This window comes from Carlito syrichta, unplaced genomic scaffold (genome assembly GCF_000164805.1).
Source record: "Carlito syrichta isolate Samal-C Ts95f unplaced genomic scaffold, Tarsius_syrichta-2.0.1 Scaffold316251, whole genome shotgun sequence".
In the NCBI taxonomy this organism is placed as follows: domain Eukaryota; kingdom Metazoa; phylum Chordata; class Mammalia; order Primates; family Tarsiidae; genus Carlito; species Carlito syrichta.
In genome coordinates, this window is record NW_007260347.1 from 296,797 (window position 1) to 318,269 (window position 21,473).

Here is a 21,473-nt window from a genome sequence, read left to right on the forward strand (position 1 = left end):
CTCGAACCCGCGGGCTCAGGCAATCCACTCACCTCAGCCTCCCAAGGCATGGAATTACAGACTGAGCCACTGAGCCCGGCTCCTGGCAGCATTTAAGAGTCATAATATGGCCAGGCCTCGTGGTACACACCTATAATCCCAGCTACTCAGAAAGCTGAAGCAGAAGGATCACTCGAGTCCCTGGTGGAAACCAACCAGGGCAATATACCAAGATGCCATCTCTGAAAAAAATTATTTTTTTAAGTTAGCATGGTGGTACATGCCTGTAGTCCCAGCTACTCAGAAGACTAAGGCAAGCTGGGCTCGGTGGCTCAGCCTGTAATCCCGCACTTTGGGAGGCTGAGGTGAGTGGATTGCCTGAGCCCGCGGGTTTGAGACCTGCCTGGGCAACTTGGCGAGACCTCATCTCTACAATAAATCAAAAAAATCAGCCGGGCGTGGTAGTGTGTGCCTGTAATTCCAGTTACTTGGAAGGCTGAGGCGGAAGGATCGCCGGAGCCCAGCAGGTCAAGGCTGCAGTGGCCAGAAGCGGCCACTGCACTCCAATCTGAGCGACAGAGTGAGACTCCAACTCAAAAAAAAAGAAGACTAAGGCAGGAGGATCCCTTGTACTAGGATTTCAAGGCAGCAGTAAACCATGATAGTGCCACTACGCTGCAGCCTAGCCGACAGAGAAAGACCCTGACTCTTTAAAAAAAAGAGAGAGAGAGAGAAAAACAAAATCAGGTGTGGAGGCTCACACCTGTAATCCCAGTACTTTGGGAGGCTGAGGTAGGCGAATTGCTTGAGTCCAGGAGTTTGAGACAAGCCTGAGCAAGATATCTAGACCTCATCTCTACAACAAATAAAAAAATTAGTCAGGTGTGGTGGTGTGCTTGTAGTCCCAGCTACTTGGGATGCTGAGGTGGAAGGATCAAGACTGTGGTAACTGTGAGCTGCACTCCAGCCTGGAATGCAGGCTGGAGTGAGACTCCAACTAAAATAAATTTTTAAAATAAAAAATTTTGAAAACAGGAAGGTAGGGAACTACCCCAACAATGAAAATAATATTTATTTATTTATTTTATTTATTTTTATTTTGAGTTGGAGTCTCACTCTGTCGCCCAGACTGGAGTGCAGTGGCCGCTCCCGGCCACCGCAGCCTCGACCCGCTGGGCTCCAGCGATCCTTCCGCCTCAGCCTTCCGAGTAGCCGGAATTACAGGCATGCGCTACCACGCCCGGCTGATTTTTTGATTTATTGTAGAGATGAGGTCTCGCCAAGTTGCCCAGGCGGGTCGCGAACCCGCGGGCTCAGGCAATCCACTCACCTCAGCCTCCCAAAGGCGCGGGATTACAGGCTGAGCCACCGAGCCTGGCTGAAAATCATATTTAAAAACTAGTATGTGCATACTCATCTTAACTTTAAAAAATAAAAACTATATTCACAAAGTTTAGAAAAACTGAGAGATACACAGAGTCTATTCTTCACTTGTGAAGTAAAACGGCATGAACACTTGGCAAGCTTTGTGTTGACGGGCAAGAGGCATACAGAGACATGCACTGTCCGAGTGCAGTGCTCAGTGACTTTCCTCAAACTCAAGGCATTCAGGGTGGCACGCGGCAGCTTCTGCACCCCAAGGGGTAACTGCCATCCTCTTCAGGTTGTTTCTGCCTGGTTTTATGTCTGTTCTGTACTTTCTATTTTTTGAAACCTACTCTGTTTCCTCTCTTGTGTCTGGCTCCTGTTGTTCTGCAGCACATTTTGAGACTATCCATGTTGCTGCATTTAACTGTAGGTCATACATTCTCACAGCCAGGGGGTGTGTGTGTGTGTCAGAATCGTGGTTAGGGGACAAGGGAAGCAGTGGAGAATATGCACAATGTAATTATCCATTCTTCTGTTAATAGGCCCTTGGGTAGCTTTTAGAGTTATTGCAGATAGCACCACTGTGAACGTCCTGGTCCTATTCTTTGGTGAACATCTGTACATGTTTGTCAGGTCTGTTTAAACTCCTGCGGAGAGCCACTGGGTCACTGGGCACACATACGTCCAGCATGACTTTACCACCAACCAGTGTTCAGCGTGGTGGTTGTTCTGATTGGTGCATGGGAATTCCAGCTACTCTGACCTTGGTGGGAAGGTAGTGATCTGCCTTTCTATGGCTGTTAGTGAAGTTCAGTACTTTTCCAGATATTCTTTCCACTTATACAAATGTTTATATGGATGCCCTTTGTTACGTGCCTGTGAAGTCCTTTGCCTTTTTTCCTGTTGGGTTGCCGGCTCCTTCTTTGTTTTATAGTTATTTATTTTGGATTTGAGTCCCTTCTTTAGTATGTGTATTGGAAATATCTTCTACTCAGTGACTTGACTGATTTTTTTAATCTGCTTTTTCAGTGAACTGGAGTTTTTAAATATTAACATAATAATCCAGAAATCATTGCCTTTTCCCAGCTTATGAAAATGTTTTCCTCTGCTTTCTCACTCTCTTGTTTTTTTGTTTGTTTTGTTTTGTTTTTTAGTTGGGGTCTCATTCTGTCACCCAGGCCGGGGTGTTGGCATGATCACAGCTCACTGTAGCCTCGAATTCCTGGGCTCAAGAGATCCTCCTTCCTCAGCCTCCCAAGTAGCTGGGACTATGGGTGCATGCTAACACATCTGGCTAGTTTTTCTATTTTTTGTAGAGACAGAGTCTCGCTTTGTTGCCGAGGCTGGTCTCGGAACTCCTGGTCTCAAGCGATCCTCCCACCTCAGCTTCCCAAAGTGCTGGGATTACAGGCGTGAGCCACCCCAACTCTTCTGCTTTCTTCTTTAAAGTGTTATTTTTTCGCAAAATTTTTGTCATATTTTACAGCTGTCTCTGTGATACCAGCTGTATTTCAGTATCCATCTATAGAAATATTGATAAGAAACTTCAGTAAAGCTTTTAAATACATTTGTAATTTATTCACAACAGTGTCTATATGAACATAGTTGCAAGACATACTAGAAGACCCTTTCTTGTCAGTGTAGAGACCATACTGTGTGCTGCCCACATGGGTCTGCAGGCTGCTCAAAGTCGTGGCAGCTCAAGGCTTGACAATCAGGGACCTGAGAGCTGGCAGAGATTCCCTCTTAGGCTTGTTCATGTCAGGAGATATATGTGTCTATTTATTCCGTGTTTACAAAACGTCTCTATGCCAGGTACTGTGCTAGAAAAACACTGGAGACACAAAGATGGGGAATCAGGATGTCTTTCATAGAAGAGGCTAGGGTCTAATGCGAGGGAGATGGTCATGTCAGTGAGTGTGTGGTAGCATGCTCCTAGGGTCATGACTGATACAAGTGTTGGAGATGTTGCAGAGAGTCAGGAAGCAGGAGGGAGTCAGGAAAGCCTTTGTAGAAGGAGCAGCCCATGAGTTATCAGCCAGGTAGGTAGATGGGTGAGTGAATGATTCTCTCAGAACTGGCTTTATGCTTCACGGAGCAGTCAGGTAAAACCTGTTTATTCTCATGCATTGTTGGTAGGAGAACAAAGTGGCACTACCTCTTCAGAGAGCAGTTGGCAGCATCTGTCAAAATTTAAATTGCACATTCTTCTTGCATTTGTGCTAGACAGACACTGGGAGTACAGTGTATGTGGCACACACATGCCCGGGAGCGAAGGAGCGTGACCTGGCTCTTCCTCGCCTGGTGATTTATCCCACACACACACACACACTCACACGTTCACAAAGATGCTTTTGTACCATTGTTAATAGCATGAAAATATTGAAAACAAGCTAAATATCCATCAATAGAGCAATGGTAAATAAATTATGGGACACCCATACAGAGCAGTGTGTTAGAACTGTGAAGAAGACGTTGCAGCTTCCGGGTGCTATGATGAAGCAGGCTCCAAGTTGCTGAGTGAAAATAGGAGATGACAACAGTGCACACTGCCTGCTCCCAGTTGGGCTTAAGAAAGGGAAGATGGGCCAGGTGCGGTGGCTCACCCCTACAGTCCCAGCAGGGAGGCTGAGGTGAGAAGATTGCCTGAGCCCGCAGGTCCAAGACCAGCCTGGGCAACTTGGCGAGACCTTGTCTTTACAGTAAATCAAAAAATTAGCCAGGAACGGTGGTACACACCTGTGGTTCCAACTACTTTTTAGAAGGCTGAGGCAGAAGGATCGCCAAAACCCAACAGGTCAAGGCTGAGGTGGCCATGAGCATGCTACAGCACTCCAGCCTGGGTGACAGAGTAAGACTCCAACTCAAAAAAACAGATTTTTTTTACATTTGGGAAAGCTAGTGATAGCTGGAAAAGTCTGGAGTTCATAGTGATGTGGCAGTGTTGACTTGTTCATTCAAGTGTCCAATGGTAGTATGAGCCAGCAGCCCTAGGGGAGACTGGGTGAGAGGTGGCCAAGAACTCTGGAGCATCTTTGCAACTTGTCTATAAATCTAAAATTTTTCCAAGGTTTATTGAGTATTTTTTTTTTACTTTAATGAAGCCTGTCAGATTGCATCTGCAAAATTGTTGTATCTGAGAATGAACAGATTTAGAAAGTTAAAGTTCATCCTTTGCCTCCTCTCATCTTGGTTTAGGTCGAAGAATTCCATCCTCTGACGCCAATCCGCCATCTGGCGGTAAGGGCTTCAAACTCCGAAGACAGCCTTCAGAGCCTAAGCGAAGCTGCTGTTGACTGAGCCTCAGCCTCTCAGACTCGATGGTGAAGTAGGTGGTCCTGAAAGTTAACAGGAGGGCTGGGGTCCCTGCCACCACTTTTCACCTAGCCAGTCTTGAGTCTTCTTCATGCAAAAAGGATTCACAGAAATTGACCGGTCTGTTCTCTCTTCAAAGACTGCAACAGTGATGTTTCAGTCTGTGGACTTCTGTTATGTAAGGAATCTCTGGTACAAAGGGACTGCATCGTTGGCTTCTGACCTCGCCGGAAAGGAACATATGATTGTGTGGATGGGAGGATTAAATTGCTGGGTAGTTTTGTAATCAAGATTTTATGTAACATTTGTAAAGGGAAAATAAGCACTTTGCTGGGTTTTGAGGGGAAAAAAACCTTGTGAAGATGACCATTTCCTTGGTTTCTGTTACCACTGTTAGAGGGAGTTGTAGCCTTTAAAATGTGGTAGGATATTATAAGCAGAGAGATGGCAATTATTATTTGAAGCTAAAATGGGTTATTTATAGGACTGCTGGAAACGATTTCATCTCTAAAGCACTTTTCATTGAATTTGTTAGCCTGGAACACGTACAGAAAATTAACAGTGATGATAGCAGATGCCTGGCTCACACTGGCTTTGCTTCTGACCCTGTCATTTACGTGTCACCAGACACATTATTGGCACCTTTTTAAATAAGCTCTCCTGATCAGGATGGTGTGGTAAAGAAGCTGCTTGGAATAAATTGAATTGCATATGTTCTAAACTGAGTAGCAGTGGCTCTAAAAAGAAGAGGAAAGAAAGTGAAGAAAGTGGTGTCAATGCTGTCCGTTTTTATTTAATCCAAGTATTTTAGTGGGGAAGAACAAGTATCAGTTGCTTCGCATATGTAAAGTTGTAGTCTATATTTATGAGTCCATTGCTTAAAGATGATAAATTATGTAAATATAATACATGCGTGAGTTTCATTTGCCATTCCATTGAATCTCGCTCCCAACCTTGCGTGTGCTCACCCCTTTTCCAGCCTGTCCATGGGAGACTGAAGCGCATTTGTGCTGTGCAGAGGCGTATAGCACTCGCTTACAGCCTTTCAAGATTTCGCTGCCTTCCCTTCTACCCGCCCCTCTTCCCTCAGGATCCCATCTGGAAGTCATAATAAAAACATATGCCACTTTGACAACCCTGACTAGTCCTTACTAGCCTTAGGGTAAAAGATTAAGCTCCTGAGCTCAAGTCATTTACCTGGTCTTGATAATAAGTTTCTTTTAGCTTTTACAGTGACCTCAGACCAACTGTTTTAAGAGAGCTCTTCTTGTTAACAATTTCGCTTATCTTTTTGTTTCCTTTATTTTCCCCTGCCTCTGTTAGTGGTTAACACTCTTTTCCCTCAGGGAGCCTAATGAGGTTTTTAATATAATCTAAAAATAAAGCACTGAAGTGAAGTTGGTGAAAATTTGTTCCTGGTCTAATTTGGCACCCTTCCAACCTGAGTATTGTAAGGGAAGGAAATTTACAAGATTAAATAGGAAATGAAGCAACTTGAATTTAAAACTAAATGGTGTTTTCAGAGCGACCCTTAAACTGAACAATCGAAACTTTTTAAAATAATTATCTCTTTGTGCCCCCCACTTCATGTGGATTTCAGTGGGAAGATTATAACTCAGGTTAAGTTAAAAAAAAATTATCTTTTCCCTGTTGATCATCTTAAGAACTTGAAATTGTTTTTGTTTTTGTTTTTTTCTCTTACTGGAATCATACAGTAAGAATGTACTTAGTGAAAATTCTGATGTTCTATTTAAATACATGTGGACTCTGTATCCCCCTAGGATCTTGCTTCCTAACCAGCATTAAATAGAGAAAGCATGTAATCGCTAGGGCTTGTCTCTTTCCACCTGCGGGAGGTTGAACTGTCTTCTATACATCCAGATGGATTGAGGCATCTGGCCCTGGTATGTCACTAGAATTCCCACTGCCAGCCCCTAGCTCCTCTATCTCCATGACAACAAAATAAAAACAAAGGTTGCTTGGCTCATTACTGAAGAGGCAATGTGCGTGTGGCCCTTTCTGTTTTATTTGACCAAAAGATGACGCAGATCTATGACCTTCACATTTTTTCCACCAAACCTGCCAGTGGATGTTAGTGATTGTGTGAAGTCTCCACAGAGATCTACACATCTCACCCAGCAGGGTTCCATCTCTTCAGCCCTTTGCTGATTTCATGATTTCTCATACTTCTTTGTATGTGGGGAGCTGTTACTGTTTTTTTTGTTTGGCTTGCTTTGTTTTTTTGGTGTTTTGGGGGGAACTTTTGTTATAGCCACATGTCTTATTAACAGAATGAATGAGGGGAGCGCTTGTGCATGTATTTCTGGGGCCTCTTTCCTATTTTCATTAGTCTAAGAAATTGACGTAGCACTGTTTCTGATGGTAGTACCTTTTTAATGCTTAGCAATAACAACAAAAAATTGCTGTCTCAGATCCATAATCCATATCCAGTGAAAAAAGGGAAAAAAATATTTTCACGTATTTTGTTTGCTTCTAAAATGCAAAGATGAGCATTAAAGTCAGAAGCAGTGCTTTATTTTGAACATATTTTGGATTATTAACCTCACTAAGCAATGATCTAATACATATTTCATATTTTCTGTTATTATTGAGAAGAGGCTAGATTTCAAAGGAATTGAGACATATCCTTTCTATAAAAATCTTTTGGTTTCCTAATGACGCAGGGACTGAACAGAAGAGAAAAATTATTAATTAGCTGTAAGTGTATATTAATTCCTTTCCGAGAAATTGAAATAAGCTCTTTGCAGGTGTCCAATCCTAGAAATCATTGGTCTCCAGAACTCTCCTTCCACACAAGTGTTTTTCTGATTCTCTGATAACTAATTAACTATCATTTGATGATTAAAAGAACATAAATTAAGAGTATGATTAAGTGTCCTTCATGTTAAACTCTCTGTAAGAAGTGATTAGAGAGAAGTACCTAATGCAAGCCCTTCTGGCTTGAAATGAAACCTCTGTCACCTGCTCCTCAGTGCCAGTCAGCAGAAGTTCTCTGCAGAGCAGCTGAAAGATTTAATTTCTTTTAAAGTAACCTACTTCCTTGTTAACCCACTGATGGTGTATGAAGTGCCTGCCTCCCAGGTGTACAAGCTGCCCGGGTGCCTGTCCGTGTCTGAAAGGATCGAGACTTTTGTGTTAGAGACTTGATCTCCTTCCGTGGGCCAGTGTCCTTGAGGTTGTCAATTCCCCTAAATATCTAAAGGGAAAGAAACGTGCATTGAATTTCAGAACTTCTCTTTAAGTCTTGTATTTATTTCTTTCCTATTCCTATTTATGTCTGTATTTGTAGGGCATTGTTTTAAAATGGGCAAGTTAGATTCAGATGACACCACACTCAGGGGCTTGCCAGCCTCCCAGCTCAAAAAGGCATTTATTCATTATTGAATGCATCCTGTATGTTCTAAGAGTGAGTTGCAAACGTGGTTATATAAATTCTTTTTTGGTACTTTTTTACTCATTCTTTGAAAACACACCAAGAACCTGATTTATGGGCCCTTAGTGTGTAAGCTATAGGTGCACAGTTTATTATTTAAATAACAGAAGAGCCCCCTTAACATCCACGTGTCTGCAAGGATGACAGAATTCTTTTCTTCCAGATAAGTTATTAGAAACCCCTTCACTAATACACACTAGGTACTTGCTTTAGGACATTTGGGAGATGACAGCCCACAAGCTTCTTCTTCCTCACTCGATAATGAAAGTTCAGTGAAAAGCTTGGTGGTGTGAACCTGTAAAAATCTTCAATATTTACATTTGTCTTAAAGGGACTAATTTTAAAGGGACAATTTTACTATTTGACTTCAAGGGATTTTCTACCTCTTAACAGTTAATATTTTTTAAAGGAAAAAATGGAACATACCTTCAAGGGTCAGGCCTTTAGCATATTCCTACCTTTGGTTAGCTTGGTACATCCAAAAAATGTTAGAATGATTCAAAGTAATGTTGAGGATATTTGTTTAAACTCTTGCTATGATACTATGATAAAAAATAGTCCAAACAACAAATTTATCCAGGAGATAAGCATCATACTTTATAGTTTTAGGAAAGCGAGGTGGGTGGTAGAATTTAACTGAGAACTTTAAAAAACAACCTCTGCAAATGTCTCCCTCTCTTTTTTTAATATAGATATTTTTATTGTGTGTGTGTATATATATATATATTAGGTATACAGTTAAAAAGTAATACAAATCCTACTCTCTAGAACATGAGACAGTACATAAAACAAAGATCATACAAATGAATGATCTTCAACCATATTCATATTTCACACATAATTTTTAAACTAATCTTTTATGATGAAAAATTGTTTGTATTCAAGGAACACTGTAAAACAGCTGACAAAATGTATCTATCTTAAAAACTCAGTCTGCTGAGACTGACAAGGCAGGATTCACTTTCTGAGGTGCCAAAGGGCAACTGATACTGTAACTTGAGTGTTAGTGAAGGAACCCCCGCCCATGGACACTTAGGATTTGTGGGTATATGGCCAACTTGAGGCCTGAGGGCAAACCAAAGCCACAGAAAACAAAGTCAAACATCCCAAGAGTAATGAAAACCACATTGCTATCAGAGCTTTATTTCTCTTCTGTTGCTTCAGTTTCAGAGTGTCGGGCTTAGTGCTAGCAATTTAGGAGTTTTGTGGAGACTGTCTGACTGGTGTTAAAAACTTCAGCTGTTTACATGCAGGATTTGCTACATAAAGTCACACCTTTTTTACGCATTGCAAGTTTGGCATAGTGGGCACAAAATATTTAATCAAGCAGCCTACTATAGTTGCTGTAATGCAAGTTTTAAAATCATTGGTTGGATCTTTTGTCATCATGTACTTTTTCACCATCTTGAAATAGCACATCTCTGTGACGTTTATTCTCCATTTCCAGTTTTCCTGGCTCTAGATTAACACCTGTACCTCCAGTGTTGACTTCTTGTACTTGTTCTTTAGTTGCACAAGCCTCCTCGATATTTTCTCCAAAATTGGCTTTTTCCTAATGCTTCATTGTTAGAATAACTACAATTGTATATCTCATCTCTTCGATAGGCTGAGCCCCTGCCAGAATGCCCTTCTCATAGATCACAATAATATTTTCAGTAGGACTTGTGATTGGTCAATACGTGCAAGACATATCCTTTTTTTTTTTTTTTTTTTTTTTCAGTTGGAGTCTCACTCTGTTGCTCAGACTGGAGTACAGTGGCCACTCCTGGCCACTGCAGCCTCGACCCACTGGGCTCTGGCCATCCTTCCACCTCAGCCTTCCGAGTAGCCAGAATTACAGGCACGTGCTACCATACCTGGCTGATTTTTGGGGTTTTTTTTATTGTAGAGATGAGGTCTCGCCAAGTTGCCCAAGTGGGTCTCTAACCTGCAGGCTCAGGCAATCCACTCACCTCAGCCTCCCAAAGCGCGGGATTACAGGCTGAGCCACTGAGCCCGGCTTTACATATCCACTTTTTAACAGGTGTTTCGATTTGGCCAAGTATTTTTTCTTTTGGGCATCCCTCATTGATCAGCTTCAGCCATTCAGGAAATGTTTTGTGTACTTTTTCAGTCATCTTTGTTCGTCTTATTCTGCCATAGTAGTCCAAAAGGACCCGACTGGTTTTTCATTTTTTCGTTCAGGTTCACACTGGGTAACTGTTGGGATGGGAGGCCTTTTCAACACTTTTCCTTTGGCAGTTCTCCACTCACTTCAACAAGCTTTTCTCTCTTCTGCAGTTTCTTTGGACCAAACTGATCTACTATCAACTTCTGTTGACTTTGGAGATCATCTTCCGTTGATTGTAATAGTTCTTTTTCAGGAGGCTCTTTCTGGAGTGTAACATTGGCAGAGGCTCTACTATGCCTTGTTTCATGGTGTTCTGGATATTATTGTGACTTCTAATAGGAGGTTGCACAAGTTGTGTGTCCTGAGAGGTAGTGCTCACAAATTTAGTAGTAACTATCATATTTGAGACTCTCACTTTTCACTGTTATATTGCTTGTGTTTGTAGGCCGAGGCTTGGTGACTTTGGGAATAGTAGGTGGCTTTAGGAATAGTAGCTGAACGTTTCTTTGTTACCGCACGATTCTCATCTTTGACTTGTAGTGGTTTTCTAAATGAATTAATCTTAGACTGAACAATTTGCATCTGAGTCTGTATTTTTTTTTAAAGACAAAATGCCTGGCTTAATATCATATGTTGACTTTGGAAATCATCTTCAGTTGGCAGAGTTTGATTATTTTCCTTAGATTTATATGTATCAATTACTACAGTTGAATTGGTTAGTTCATTAGAAGGTTTTAAGGGAATACAGTTTTTTTCTACCATTGTATCAGTTTTCATCCCAGCAGAGCTATGGACATTTTCTTTATCAGCCATTTTTTTTTAAAGTTTCAGAACTTCTGTCCCTTCTTGAACCTGGTCCTCAGGTGTCACTACTCTCTGGCCTTTACTGCTTTGAACAAGGACAGGACCCTCTGACTAGGGGACAGCTGCGCATTTCGGCGCACAGCTGGGGTGCTCTTCACAGCCTGGGATATGGGGAACAGCCTCTGTTTGACCACCCAGAGCTCTCTGAGACCACCGCCAACACACACTATGAACTCCGCCTCAACTCGGGACTCTGCAAATATCTCTTGACAGCAGAGTTGCTTGTCTTCTAGTAATAGAAATCCAGGCAATTTAATTTATCTGATTTGCGAGAAACGTTAATGAAATTCCAGGGCATTTGTCCTGTTTTATATGCAAATGAAAGTCTAAAAAATATTAGAAGGGTATTACATTTTTCAGGAGCCTCCATTTTCAATCTAAGAGAATGATAAGCAAGAGACCTGTTGCAATGAAGCTTCATTAGACATAATGAAGAAAGATCCAAGAACCTCTGTATTTCTCCATTTGTCCTTCAGGATCCTCTTAGTGTGTAGGAAAATGATTTACTTTCCAAGTCTAGAAGGACTTCCAGTAGCATGGAGCAAGTTTAATTTGATGATTTGTACCATCAGAAATAACTAATATCTGTGTTCTTTCTTTTTAGGGTATAATCAGTTATGGTTATGCTAGGATATCTTTGGCTTCAAAACCAAAGGATTTAGAAGTTTATTTTAAAAAAAAACAACTCAAGCCTTCCATCTATTCTTCTTATGTTGAACATTTTAGATAGTAAGATGTTGAAATTTCAGTAAGATGTGTTGAAATTTCAGATAGATGTGAAATTGAAACCATGGTGTCTAACAAAACACACATTTTTTTGTTGTTGTTGCAAGTTCCTTTTTAGATCTCTGTGGTGTTCAGCACTCCATCAAAGTGCTTCATAGTTACAACAAAATTCTGAGTAGCTTTCCATGAACAGGAATTTAAGTGCCAAGTTCTATCAGCCAATTAATGGGAAGTCCTAAGATAGCAATTATTTTTTTAAAAGAGCCTTTTTAATTGACAGTTTTAAACTGTAGGCCTTAATACTCTCAACAGAAACAAAACACGCCGGCTTTACTGATGCCACTTTTTGCTTGATTGAGAAACTCTTCCTTGTTTGGTGAAACTGTTTAATGTAGTACTTTGGTGGAAATCATCTTTAAAATAGTGGCACATGCATCCAATAATTTTTACTCAAAACTGAAATTTTCAAGAAAGCCCCTGCAGCATTTAATGTCCTATTATGGAAGAACTGGGTCTACCTCTTCCCCAAGGCCAGTTCAGGGCCCACGGGCTGCCCAGCTGGAATGGCCCCCCTGGTGTGTGTGGTCCCTATGCCCATGCCCACTTGGGAACTTCGTCAGCCCCCACAGTGGTATTTGACTTTGCTTTGGGACTTAATTCTAAAATAATTTGGCCATTGTGAATTTTTCAGTCTGTTTAAACTTGCATAATCTGTTTTATACCTGAAATTTTTTAAAAGCAGCACTCCATGTTCACTTATTTTGTATATGGAGTTATTACATAGTTTATGCAAATTTTTCTTAACCTAGATCATGCATGTGATGTCAGAGGGACCTGTCTATTCAGTGTGGTCAGGGAAAATGGCAACTAGTCAGAGTAACTGATTGGTGGCTCTAGTTTCAAACCACGTGTAGTACTGTGTAGACAGAGCTTCATTGCCCTGGAAAGGCTTTATTTTTTTTTTTCCACTCTCATCCAGCTTAGTCTTTCCATCATTTCACTTATGAGTCACTCGTATAACCATCAGTCATTCCTTTATCCTTCTTAAGACTGTATGTCTTACCTTCTCTGTAGGACCTCTCGCCGTACTTCCCTTATTCTCATTTTTCTGTGGGCTCTCCCTTAGAGATGCATAGCACCTCCCACCTCCTCAGCCCGTGTGACATACCTTCCCATGTGGCATTCCATGGTCACAGTGGCAGAGTCTGTCTACTCCGTCCAGCAAGGGGAGTCAAGACACAACAAGTACTGTCAGGCACAGGCCAGCAGTGGAAGGATGAAAAGAAGTTGGTGAATGGGTACAAAAATACAGCCAGAGGGATAGTTCTAGAATTCAGTAGTCCAGTAGGGAGACTGCACTTCATCATACTTTATTGTCCATTTTTAAATAGCTGGAATAATTGGAATGTTCCTGACACAAAAGAGAAATGTCTTAGTTACCCTGGTTTGATTATTGTACATCGTATACATATGTCAAAATATCACATGTATCTCAAACCATATCTCTAACTAGTATATATAAATTAAAAAGTTTGACAAGAAAACTGGCCAAAGCATACGAAAAAAGAAATCCTATGACCAGAATGGGCAGTACTCACTGACTGTGGGAACCCAACTGATTGACAAAATGTCTTCCCATTGGTGATAGGATAGTTAACATAAGTGTCAGAACTTCACTGAGCTTTGTAAATGAGCATTTGTTAAAGTGTGTAAAGGTCCAAGTCAAAAGTCTTGAAGAAAAATAGCTACGGAGATGAGCTAGACATTTAAAAAAAAAAAAAAAAGGCTAAGCCGTTGTACCAGCAACTCTTTATTTCTCCTTAGAATGTCATGCCTTTTCCAAAACTGATGCAAGGAGTAAGATATTTGTGCCTTTTTATAATAGCATCTATTATGAAAAAAATAAAATTAAGTTGCTTACAGTTTTGGCCGCTTTGTAGCACTATAAACAGCCCAAATTTATAGCCTTGGCTTCACTGCATGACACATTGCCTGGTGACCTGTAATGAAATACTGTAATGATGGTTTGCCAAGCTTGTATGGATGTTTGAAGACTTTATTTTTGCAGTCTTAACCTTGGGCTGGACCTAAGTCTATGTAAACTGTATGATGTCTGTATTGTTTGTCAATGCTGACGAAAAAAACTAGACCTTTAGTAGATTTGTGTTGTGAGATTGATCTTTTTATGCCATTGCTGGTTGTAGATTGCAAATGAAGATTGATTTGGCATACTTCTAAACGATCTTGTTTTAGCTTGAATATTCTATAATACACTTTTATAGAGTATAACGTGCTAAATAACTATAAAATCTGTTGTAAGAAAGTGTAAACATTTTGTTAATAAAATGCTATGTTTACAAATATATGTATTTGCATTTCAATGAGTTCTTCTTTGTGATAGCATTCATCTCACATTCTTCTTAACCAATTGTTGTGTAGTCATTTCAAAGTGACTTTTGGAAACCAAAGAACCAGAATGTTGAGAAGGTCTGGGAGCAGCAGGGTTTGTGTAAGTGGATCTGGCCTCCTCAGCTTCTTGCGTCCTTATCTTTTTTTTTTTATCCTTTTTTTTGAGTCAGAGTTTCACTCTGTTACTGGAGTCTCCCAAGTCGCACAATCACAGCTCACCACAGCCTTGACTCTGGGCTCAAGTGATCCTTCCGCCTCAGCTTTCTGTGTAGCTGGAACTACAGGTGCACACTACCATGCCCAGCTAATTTTGGGGTTTTTTTTGTAGAGACAAAGTCTCTCTATGTTGCCCAGTATGGTCTCGAACTCCTGGATTCAAGCAGTCCTCCCGCCTTGGCCTCCCAAAGTGCTGGGATTATAGGCCTGGCCCTGCATCCTTATTTTACATAACTCTTCTCTCCGTGGGTGCTGGATGAGGGTGCTGGAGTCAGGTCCACAAAACCACCAATAAGTGCTTAGAGGGAAGACTGCTGTCCCTGTAAGAAAGGAACAATGCCTTGGTTCATGAAAGAAAGGTTTTTACTCATCTTTCAATCTTTTAGGGATTTCATCAAGGATGCCAGTCTTTTTTTTTTTTTTCTTAAAGACAGTATCTCACCATGTTGCTCAGTCATCTTGACTCCTGGCCTCCAGCATTCCTCCCATCTCAGCCTCTGAAAGTACTGGGATTACAGGCATGAGCCACTGTGCCCAGCCCAAAGATGCCAATATTTCCATGCTGGTTATCCTTAATCCTGGGCCCTCAGTGCCATGGATGGCTGGCAGAAGTATAGCTCACACTCCCCAGTTTTCTCTCTGCCGTCCCTCTTAGGTAGAAGCACATTTGCCCAGATGCTGTAGTTATGCCAAAGAGAACCCACAATTTCACATGAGGGAAAAAAGCAAAAAGGGCTTGAGGACGACAGGTTTGGGTATGGGTCTCTGCTGAGCCCTTCCCAGGCTATGTGGCCCAAGACAAAGTCCTTAACCTCTCTGAATTGTGCTTCCTTCGAATCTTGTAGAAGAGCTTCCCACGGGTAGCTATTTTGGTAGCAGACCTGTCGAGCTACCTTTAACACAGCGTCAACAAGAGGAAACATGACAATAAGACATTTTTACCAGCCGTCTCCCTGATAATCCCTTTCCGATTCAGTTAAAAGAGCCCATTGATACTGCCTTGATGGTGTGCTGATTTTTTTTACACGTTTAAAAGTATAACATACAGAAGATGCCATAAATCTTACGCTCGCTCAAGAAAAGTTCACAAAGGCTACCCATACAGCCAGCCCTCAGTCAGATCAACAAGCAGGGCTCATCCACGGCCCAGGTGCCCACCTTTTGCCTCCACCTTTTTTTTTTTTTTTTTGAGTCAGGGTCTCACTCCATCACCCAGGATGGAGTGCAGTGGCACGATCACAGCTCACCATGGCCTTGATCTGTGCTCAAACAATCCTTCCGCCTCCGTCTCCCAAGTAGCTGGGACTACAGGTACATGCCACCCCACTCAATAATTTATTTTTTGTAAAGGTGAGGTCTCGCTATGTTGCCCAGGCTGGTCTTGAACTCCTGGTTTCAAGCAGTTCTCCCACCTCAGCCTCCCAAGGTGCTGGGATGACAGGCGTGAGCTACCGTGCCCGGCTTTGCCCCCTTTTCTGGCATCACAGGTTACTTCTGTCTGGTTTCAACTTTATGTACATACCGTATGGTTCCATGTGGGTCTGGCTTCCTTCACTCTACATTTTCGTAGTATTCCCATTCATTCTTACTGCTGTGTGAATAAACCATCACGTATGTATCCATTCTGTCAGTAGGCATCAGTTTGCTTCCAGAATTTTGCTATTGTGAATGTACCGCAATGAACATTCCCACACATGTCCTTGGTGCCCATATACAGATTTTGTTTGGGCATATACCTAGGAGTGGAATTACTGGGTCTTGGGAAAACGTATACACACACACACTCCCAATATCTGTATTAGTTTTTCTTTTTTGTAAAGATGGAGTCTTGCTATGTTGCCCAGACCATTCTCGAATTCCTAGGTTCGAGTGATCCATCTTGACCTCCCACTGCTAGGATTACAGGCCTGAGCCATCACACCCGACCCAAATCTGTATCTGTTTTTGCTTTAGTAAATGCAGTATTCTGAAAAGGTGTGTCACTTTAACTCAGCATGGGAGAATTCCAGTTGTGCAGGATCCTGACCAACACTTGATGTCTTCCTCTCTGCTTTTAGAGTCTGAAAGTCTCTACCTACACTATCTGAAGTTCTCTCTGAGGAAAGAGGCTTGTGTGACAGGACTGTCACTTTGTTTTCACTTTTTACTTTATATGTACTTCTATACTTGTACATTTTTTTTTTTACCATGAGTATGTATGGATTTTTTTCTTGTTTTTTTCTTATTTTCTTATTTGAAAAACCAGGACATAGCCAGGCTCGGTGGCTCAGCCTGTAATCCTGCGCTTTGGGAGGCTGAGATGAGTGGATTGCCTGAGCCCGCGGGCTCAAGACCCACCTGGACAACGTGGCGAAACCTCATCTCTACAATAAATCAAAAAATCAGCCAGGCATGGTAGCGCATGCCTATAATTCTGGCTACTCGGAAGGCTGAGGTAGAAGGATCGCTGGAGCCCAGCTGGTTGAGGCTGCAGTGACCAGAAGTGGCCACTGTACTCCAGTCTGGGCGACAGAGTGAGACTTCAACTCAAAAAAATAAAAAATAAAATACCAGGACAGGCGTGGTGGCTCACGCCTGTAATCCCACTACTTTGGGATTACAAGAGGACTGCCTGAGCCCAAGAGTTCAAAACCAGCTTGGGCAACATGACAAGACCTCAACTCTACAATAAATCAAAAATTTAGCTGGGTGTGATGGTGCATGCCTGTAGTCCCAGCTGCTTAGAAGGCCAAAGCGGAGGAATGCCTGAACTCAGGAGGTCGAGGCTGCGATAATCATGATCATGCCACTGCACTCCATCCTGGGAGACAGAGTGAGACTCCAACTCAAAAAAAAAAAAATCAGTAACCCTTGCATCCTAATTCTGTCTGCAGATCTTTAATGAAAATTGGCTCAACAGATGCACTAAAACTGTATTTGTCTTATTTTTTTCCCTTAAAACTACACACCCTCTTCAATTTGGTCAGTAAAAAACTTACAGCCAGATTTGGGGCAAGTGTATAAAACTTTACAGCACACATTTATTTCTTTCTAGTATTTAATATATATCTTTTTGGCCAGACATAGTAGCTCACATCTGTAATCCCAGCACTTTGGGAAGCCAAGGCAGGAGAACTGCTTGAGCACAGGAGTTCAAGAACAGCCTGGGCAACATAGCAAGACCTCGTCTCTACAAAAAAAAATAAAAAATTAGAGGGCATGGTGGTGTATGACTGTAGTCCCAGCTACTCAGGAGGCAGAGGTGAGAGGATTGCTTGAGCCCAGGAGGTCAAGGCTATAGTGAGCCATGATTGTGCAACTGTACTTCAGCCTGGGAGAGAGAGTGAGAATGAGACCCTGTCTCAAAAAATTATTAATAAATACATATATTCAAGCTGCCCTAAATTTTTTTGGAAGACAGAGCGGAGGAGTATAAATAAATATATATTAAGAAGAATATCCAGGCACCCCCCCCCGAAGGAAAAAAAAAGATAATATTAGTCCACAGTCTGTCAAAATAGTACTGTGGCAGAAGCCAATCTTATTTATTATGCCAAGAAAAAAAGGATCACTGTGCCAAAAAGGAAGACACAAATTAGCACATGTCCAAGACAAACGGATGTTTTTAATGCATACACGAAGCAACTTTGCTTTATTTTCCCACAAGGAACTGGCTGCTTGCCTTGGAACATATAAAAAATAAATTATGGACCCAAGTTTCTAAGTAACCTCAAAGTTTATTGCAGATTTTTTTCCATTAGAATTTTAGAAGCAACTGGGCACGGTGGCTCACGCCTGTGATCCCAGCACTTTGGGAGGCAGAGGCAAGAGGATTGCCTAAGTCCAGGGGTTCGATACCAGCCTGGGCAATTTGATGAGACCTTGTCTCTACAATAAAAAAATTTAGCCAGGCACAGTGGCGCACACCTGTAGTTCCAGCTACCTGGAAGACTGAGGCAGGAGGATCGCCTAAGCCTAGCAGGTCAAGGCTGCGGTGGCTGTGAGCATACCACTGCACTCCAGACTGCGCCACAGAGACTCCAACTCGAAAAGAAAATGTTACAGCTAAAACCTCATCAAAATGAATCACTTCATTAGCTATGGTTTGGGGGGTCTGTGGGGGGGTTGAGTTGGAGTTTCACTCCTCAGCGTCAACCTGCTGGGCTCAGGTGACCCTTCTGCCTCAGCCTTCCAAGTAACTGGAACTACAGGCGCATGCTACCATGCCTGGCGAATTTTTTGATTTATTGTAAAGATAAGGTCCCACCAAGTTGCCCAGGCTGTTCGTTAGCTATGGTTTTAATTAGACCTCTTGCCACTTAGATTTTTATTTTCACCAAAACTTCTCAGCATCTCCCAAGATCCAATGCAAGAATCCAGAGCCTACCTTTTGAGAATCCCAGATACCATGTGAAAGGGTTGGGAAATGGAACAAGGGATCAGATTTCACTGTATTAATATTCAGTGCAGCACGGACCTTCAGGCCTCTGTTAGATAACACGCATGGCAGATATAATGGGAAAGCGACACGAGTCCACTCCATTAGGGAAAGGGCATTTTTAAGAAGAAAATTGTGGGCTTGGGAGCGTAAATTGGAGATTGCCACACAATGTTAGGGCACAGAAGCTGCACCACTGGTATACTCTCATCAATATTCAGATTGCCATCAGCTGCTCAAATGATGGGGCCAGGTCTTGTCCTGTTTGCATATAAATGAGAACACATGATAGTTAAACACACACACACTCACTTGGGCCCAGCAGGCTGGGTGACTCAGGAGCTTGCTGTCTGAATCAGTCCTTAATATTTAGGCCATCAGATCCCAAGATGTCCCACCAAGAATGTGTTGCATTTGCTAGAATTTGTTTGTATAGCTCCGATTTCCAGTGATAACTCCGTTTTAGAGAACCAAGATTCCTGTGTGTTTGCTATCCCTGTTCTTTTTTTTTTTTTAATTGGAATCTCACTCAGTGGCACGCTCACGGCCACTGCAGCCTTGACCTGCTGGGCTAGGCAATCCTTCTGCCTCAGCCTTCCAAATAGCTGGAACTAAAGGCACGTGCCACCACGCCTGGCTAATTTTTTGATTTACTGTAGAGATGAGGTCTCACCAAGTTGCCCAGGCTGGTCTCAAACCCCCTGGCTCAGGCAATCGTCTCACCTCAGCCCCCCCAAAGTGCTGGGATTACAGGCTTGAGCCACCACACCCGGCCAGCTTTTCCTGTTCTTAAATGACTTCTTCTGAATGTAACGGGAGAGGGGACTGGTGGTGACCAAGTGACAGTGTGTATAAATGGCCCATTAATGGCCTTGTGGGTGCTGAGGGCAGCAAGTTCTGAAGTTTCTTAAAATATTTATGTATTTTTTTTTAAATTCAGAGTCTCACTCCGTCACCCAGGCTGGAATGCAGTGGCATGCTCACAGCCATGCAGCTTCGAATGGCTGGGCTCGGGCAATCCTTCTGCCTCAGGTTTTCAAGTAGCTGGAACTATAGGCGTGCGTCACCACACCCGGCTATTTTTATAATTTATTATAGAGACGAGGTCTCACCATGTTGCTCAGGCTGGTCTCGATCCCCTGAGCTCAGGCAATCCTCTCGCCTCTACCTCTCAAAGTGCTGGGATTACAGTCATGAGCCACTGCACCCGGTTGAAGCCTCTTAACATACTATTATACATATAGGAAAATGAATATTGAGTATATCAATTTCTCCTCCCAAAAACAGCCACCCAGATGAAAGGGAGAAGAACTCGCCAGTGTGGAAAACTCTTCAGTATTTGGCTGGATGATATGCAGGTTTAAGTCATCCAGAAATCTTGAAGAGAGCATTTCAAGGAGAATGAAATTGCATTTAGTTGGGAGAGTCTCTGAAATGAAGGACCCTGAGGGGAGTGTCATTTTTCAAAGGGGGCTTCAAGGCCAGGGGAAGCCATTCCTTGGTATTTTGCTGAGTTGGCGGCTGTGCTCACTCTGCTGTTTCTGTGAGCTGGTAGGTGATTTTAATTGCTAAATGATAACATTGCAACTTTATGGGGCTATTGTGAATAGCTAATGATGGCAAGACCACAAGCTATATAAATCAATATTATTAATTACACCAATAATGAACATACCAATTCCATTATTAGCCCTAGCATGGAACTGCTTGTTACAGAACCATGTACATACAGTGCCCGCCTTCTCCACCACAAGTCCATTAGGGATTTCTTTATTGTTTCTGTATTAAAGCCTAAAAAAATATAAAAGCTTGTCTTCAGTTTTCATTATACTGTCATTTTAAAAAATACACTCACAGTCAAGCACGGTAGGTCACACCCGTAATCCCAGCACTTCGGGAGGCCAAAGCAGGAGGATCACTTGAGGCTAGGAGTTCGAGACCAGTCTGAGCAACATAGCAAAAACTCGTCTCTACAAAAAAATTAGCTGGGCATGATGGTGCCTGTCTGTCATCCCAGCTACTCGGGAGGCTCAGGTGAAAGGATCGCCTGAGTTCAGGAGCTTGTGCTGGGCACTCCAGCCTGGGCAATAGAGTGAGACCCAGACTAAAAAAATAAAATAAAATAAACCCACACATGTATGCATGTACACATACAAACACAAAATGAAGAAAAGATAAATGACTTAACTTGCAAAGTGAAATGAGAAAAAGACAAAGGATTCCTGGTGGTCACAGCTGTAGAAGGACAGGTTCAGAGGGTGTTTCATCAAGAGAAATTGAGCTCAGAGCAGGCAGCAGAGAGAAGCTGCAAGAGAAAAGGACAGCTGCTAGGCAAAGGGAGGATTGCTTGAGGCTGGGAGTTCAAGACCCTTGAGTCCAGGAGGTTGAACTGTGGTGAGCTGTGATTATGCCACTACACTCCAGCCTGGGCAGCAGAGTGAGATCCCCAACTCAAAAAAAGAAAAACCAGCCGGGCTCGGTGGCTCAGCCTGTAATCCCAGCGCTGTGGGAGGCCGAGGTGAGTGGATTGCCTGAGCCGGTGGGTTCGTGACCCACCTGGGCAACTTGACGAGACCTCATCTCTACAATAAATCAAAAAATCAGCCGGGCGTGGT

The 21,473-nt window shown here is 42.4% G+C and overlaps 1 protein-coding gene and 1 pseudogene across 1 annotated transcript in view; one reads left to right on the top strand and one right to left on the bottom strand.

Annotated features, from left to right (window-relative positions):
• RAB22A (RAB22A, member RAS oncogene family) overlaps window positions 1–6,315 on the top strand; it is a 52,782-nt gene extending 46,467 nt beyond the window's left edge. The window contains exon 7 of the mRNA XM_008073984.1: window positions 4,546–6,315. Coding sequence (XP_008072175.1) covers window positions 4,546–4,643 — 98 coding nt within the window. The 3' untranslated portion in view covers window positions 4,644–6,315. The remainder of the gene's footprint in view (window positions 1–4,545) is intronic.
• A 610-nt stretch (window positions 6,316–6,925) lies between these two features.
• LOC110594559 lies at window positions 6,926–13,004 on the bottom strand (annotated as a pseudogene).
• Between the last annotated feature and the right edge of the window lie 8,469 nt (window positions 13,005–21,473).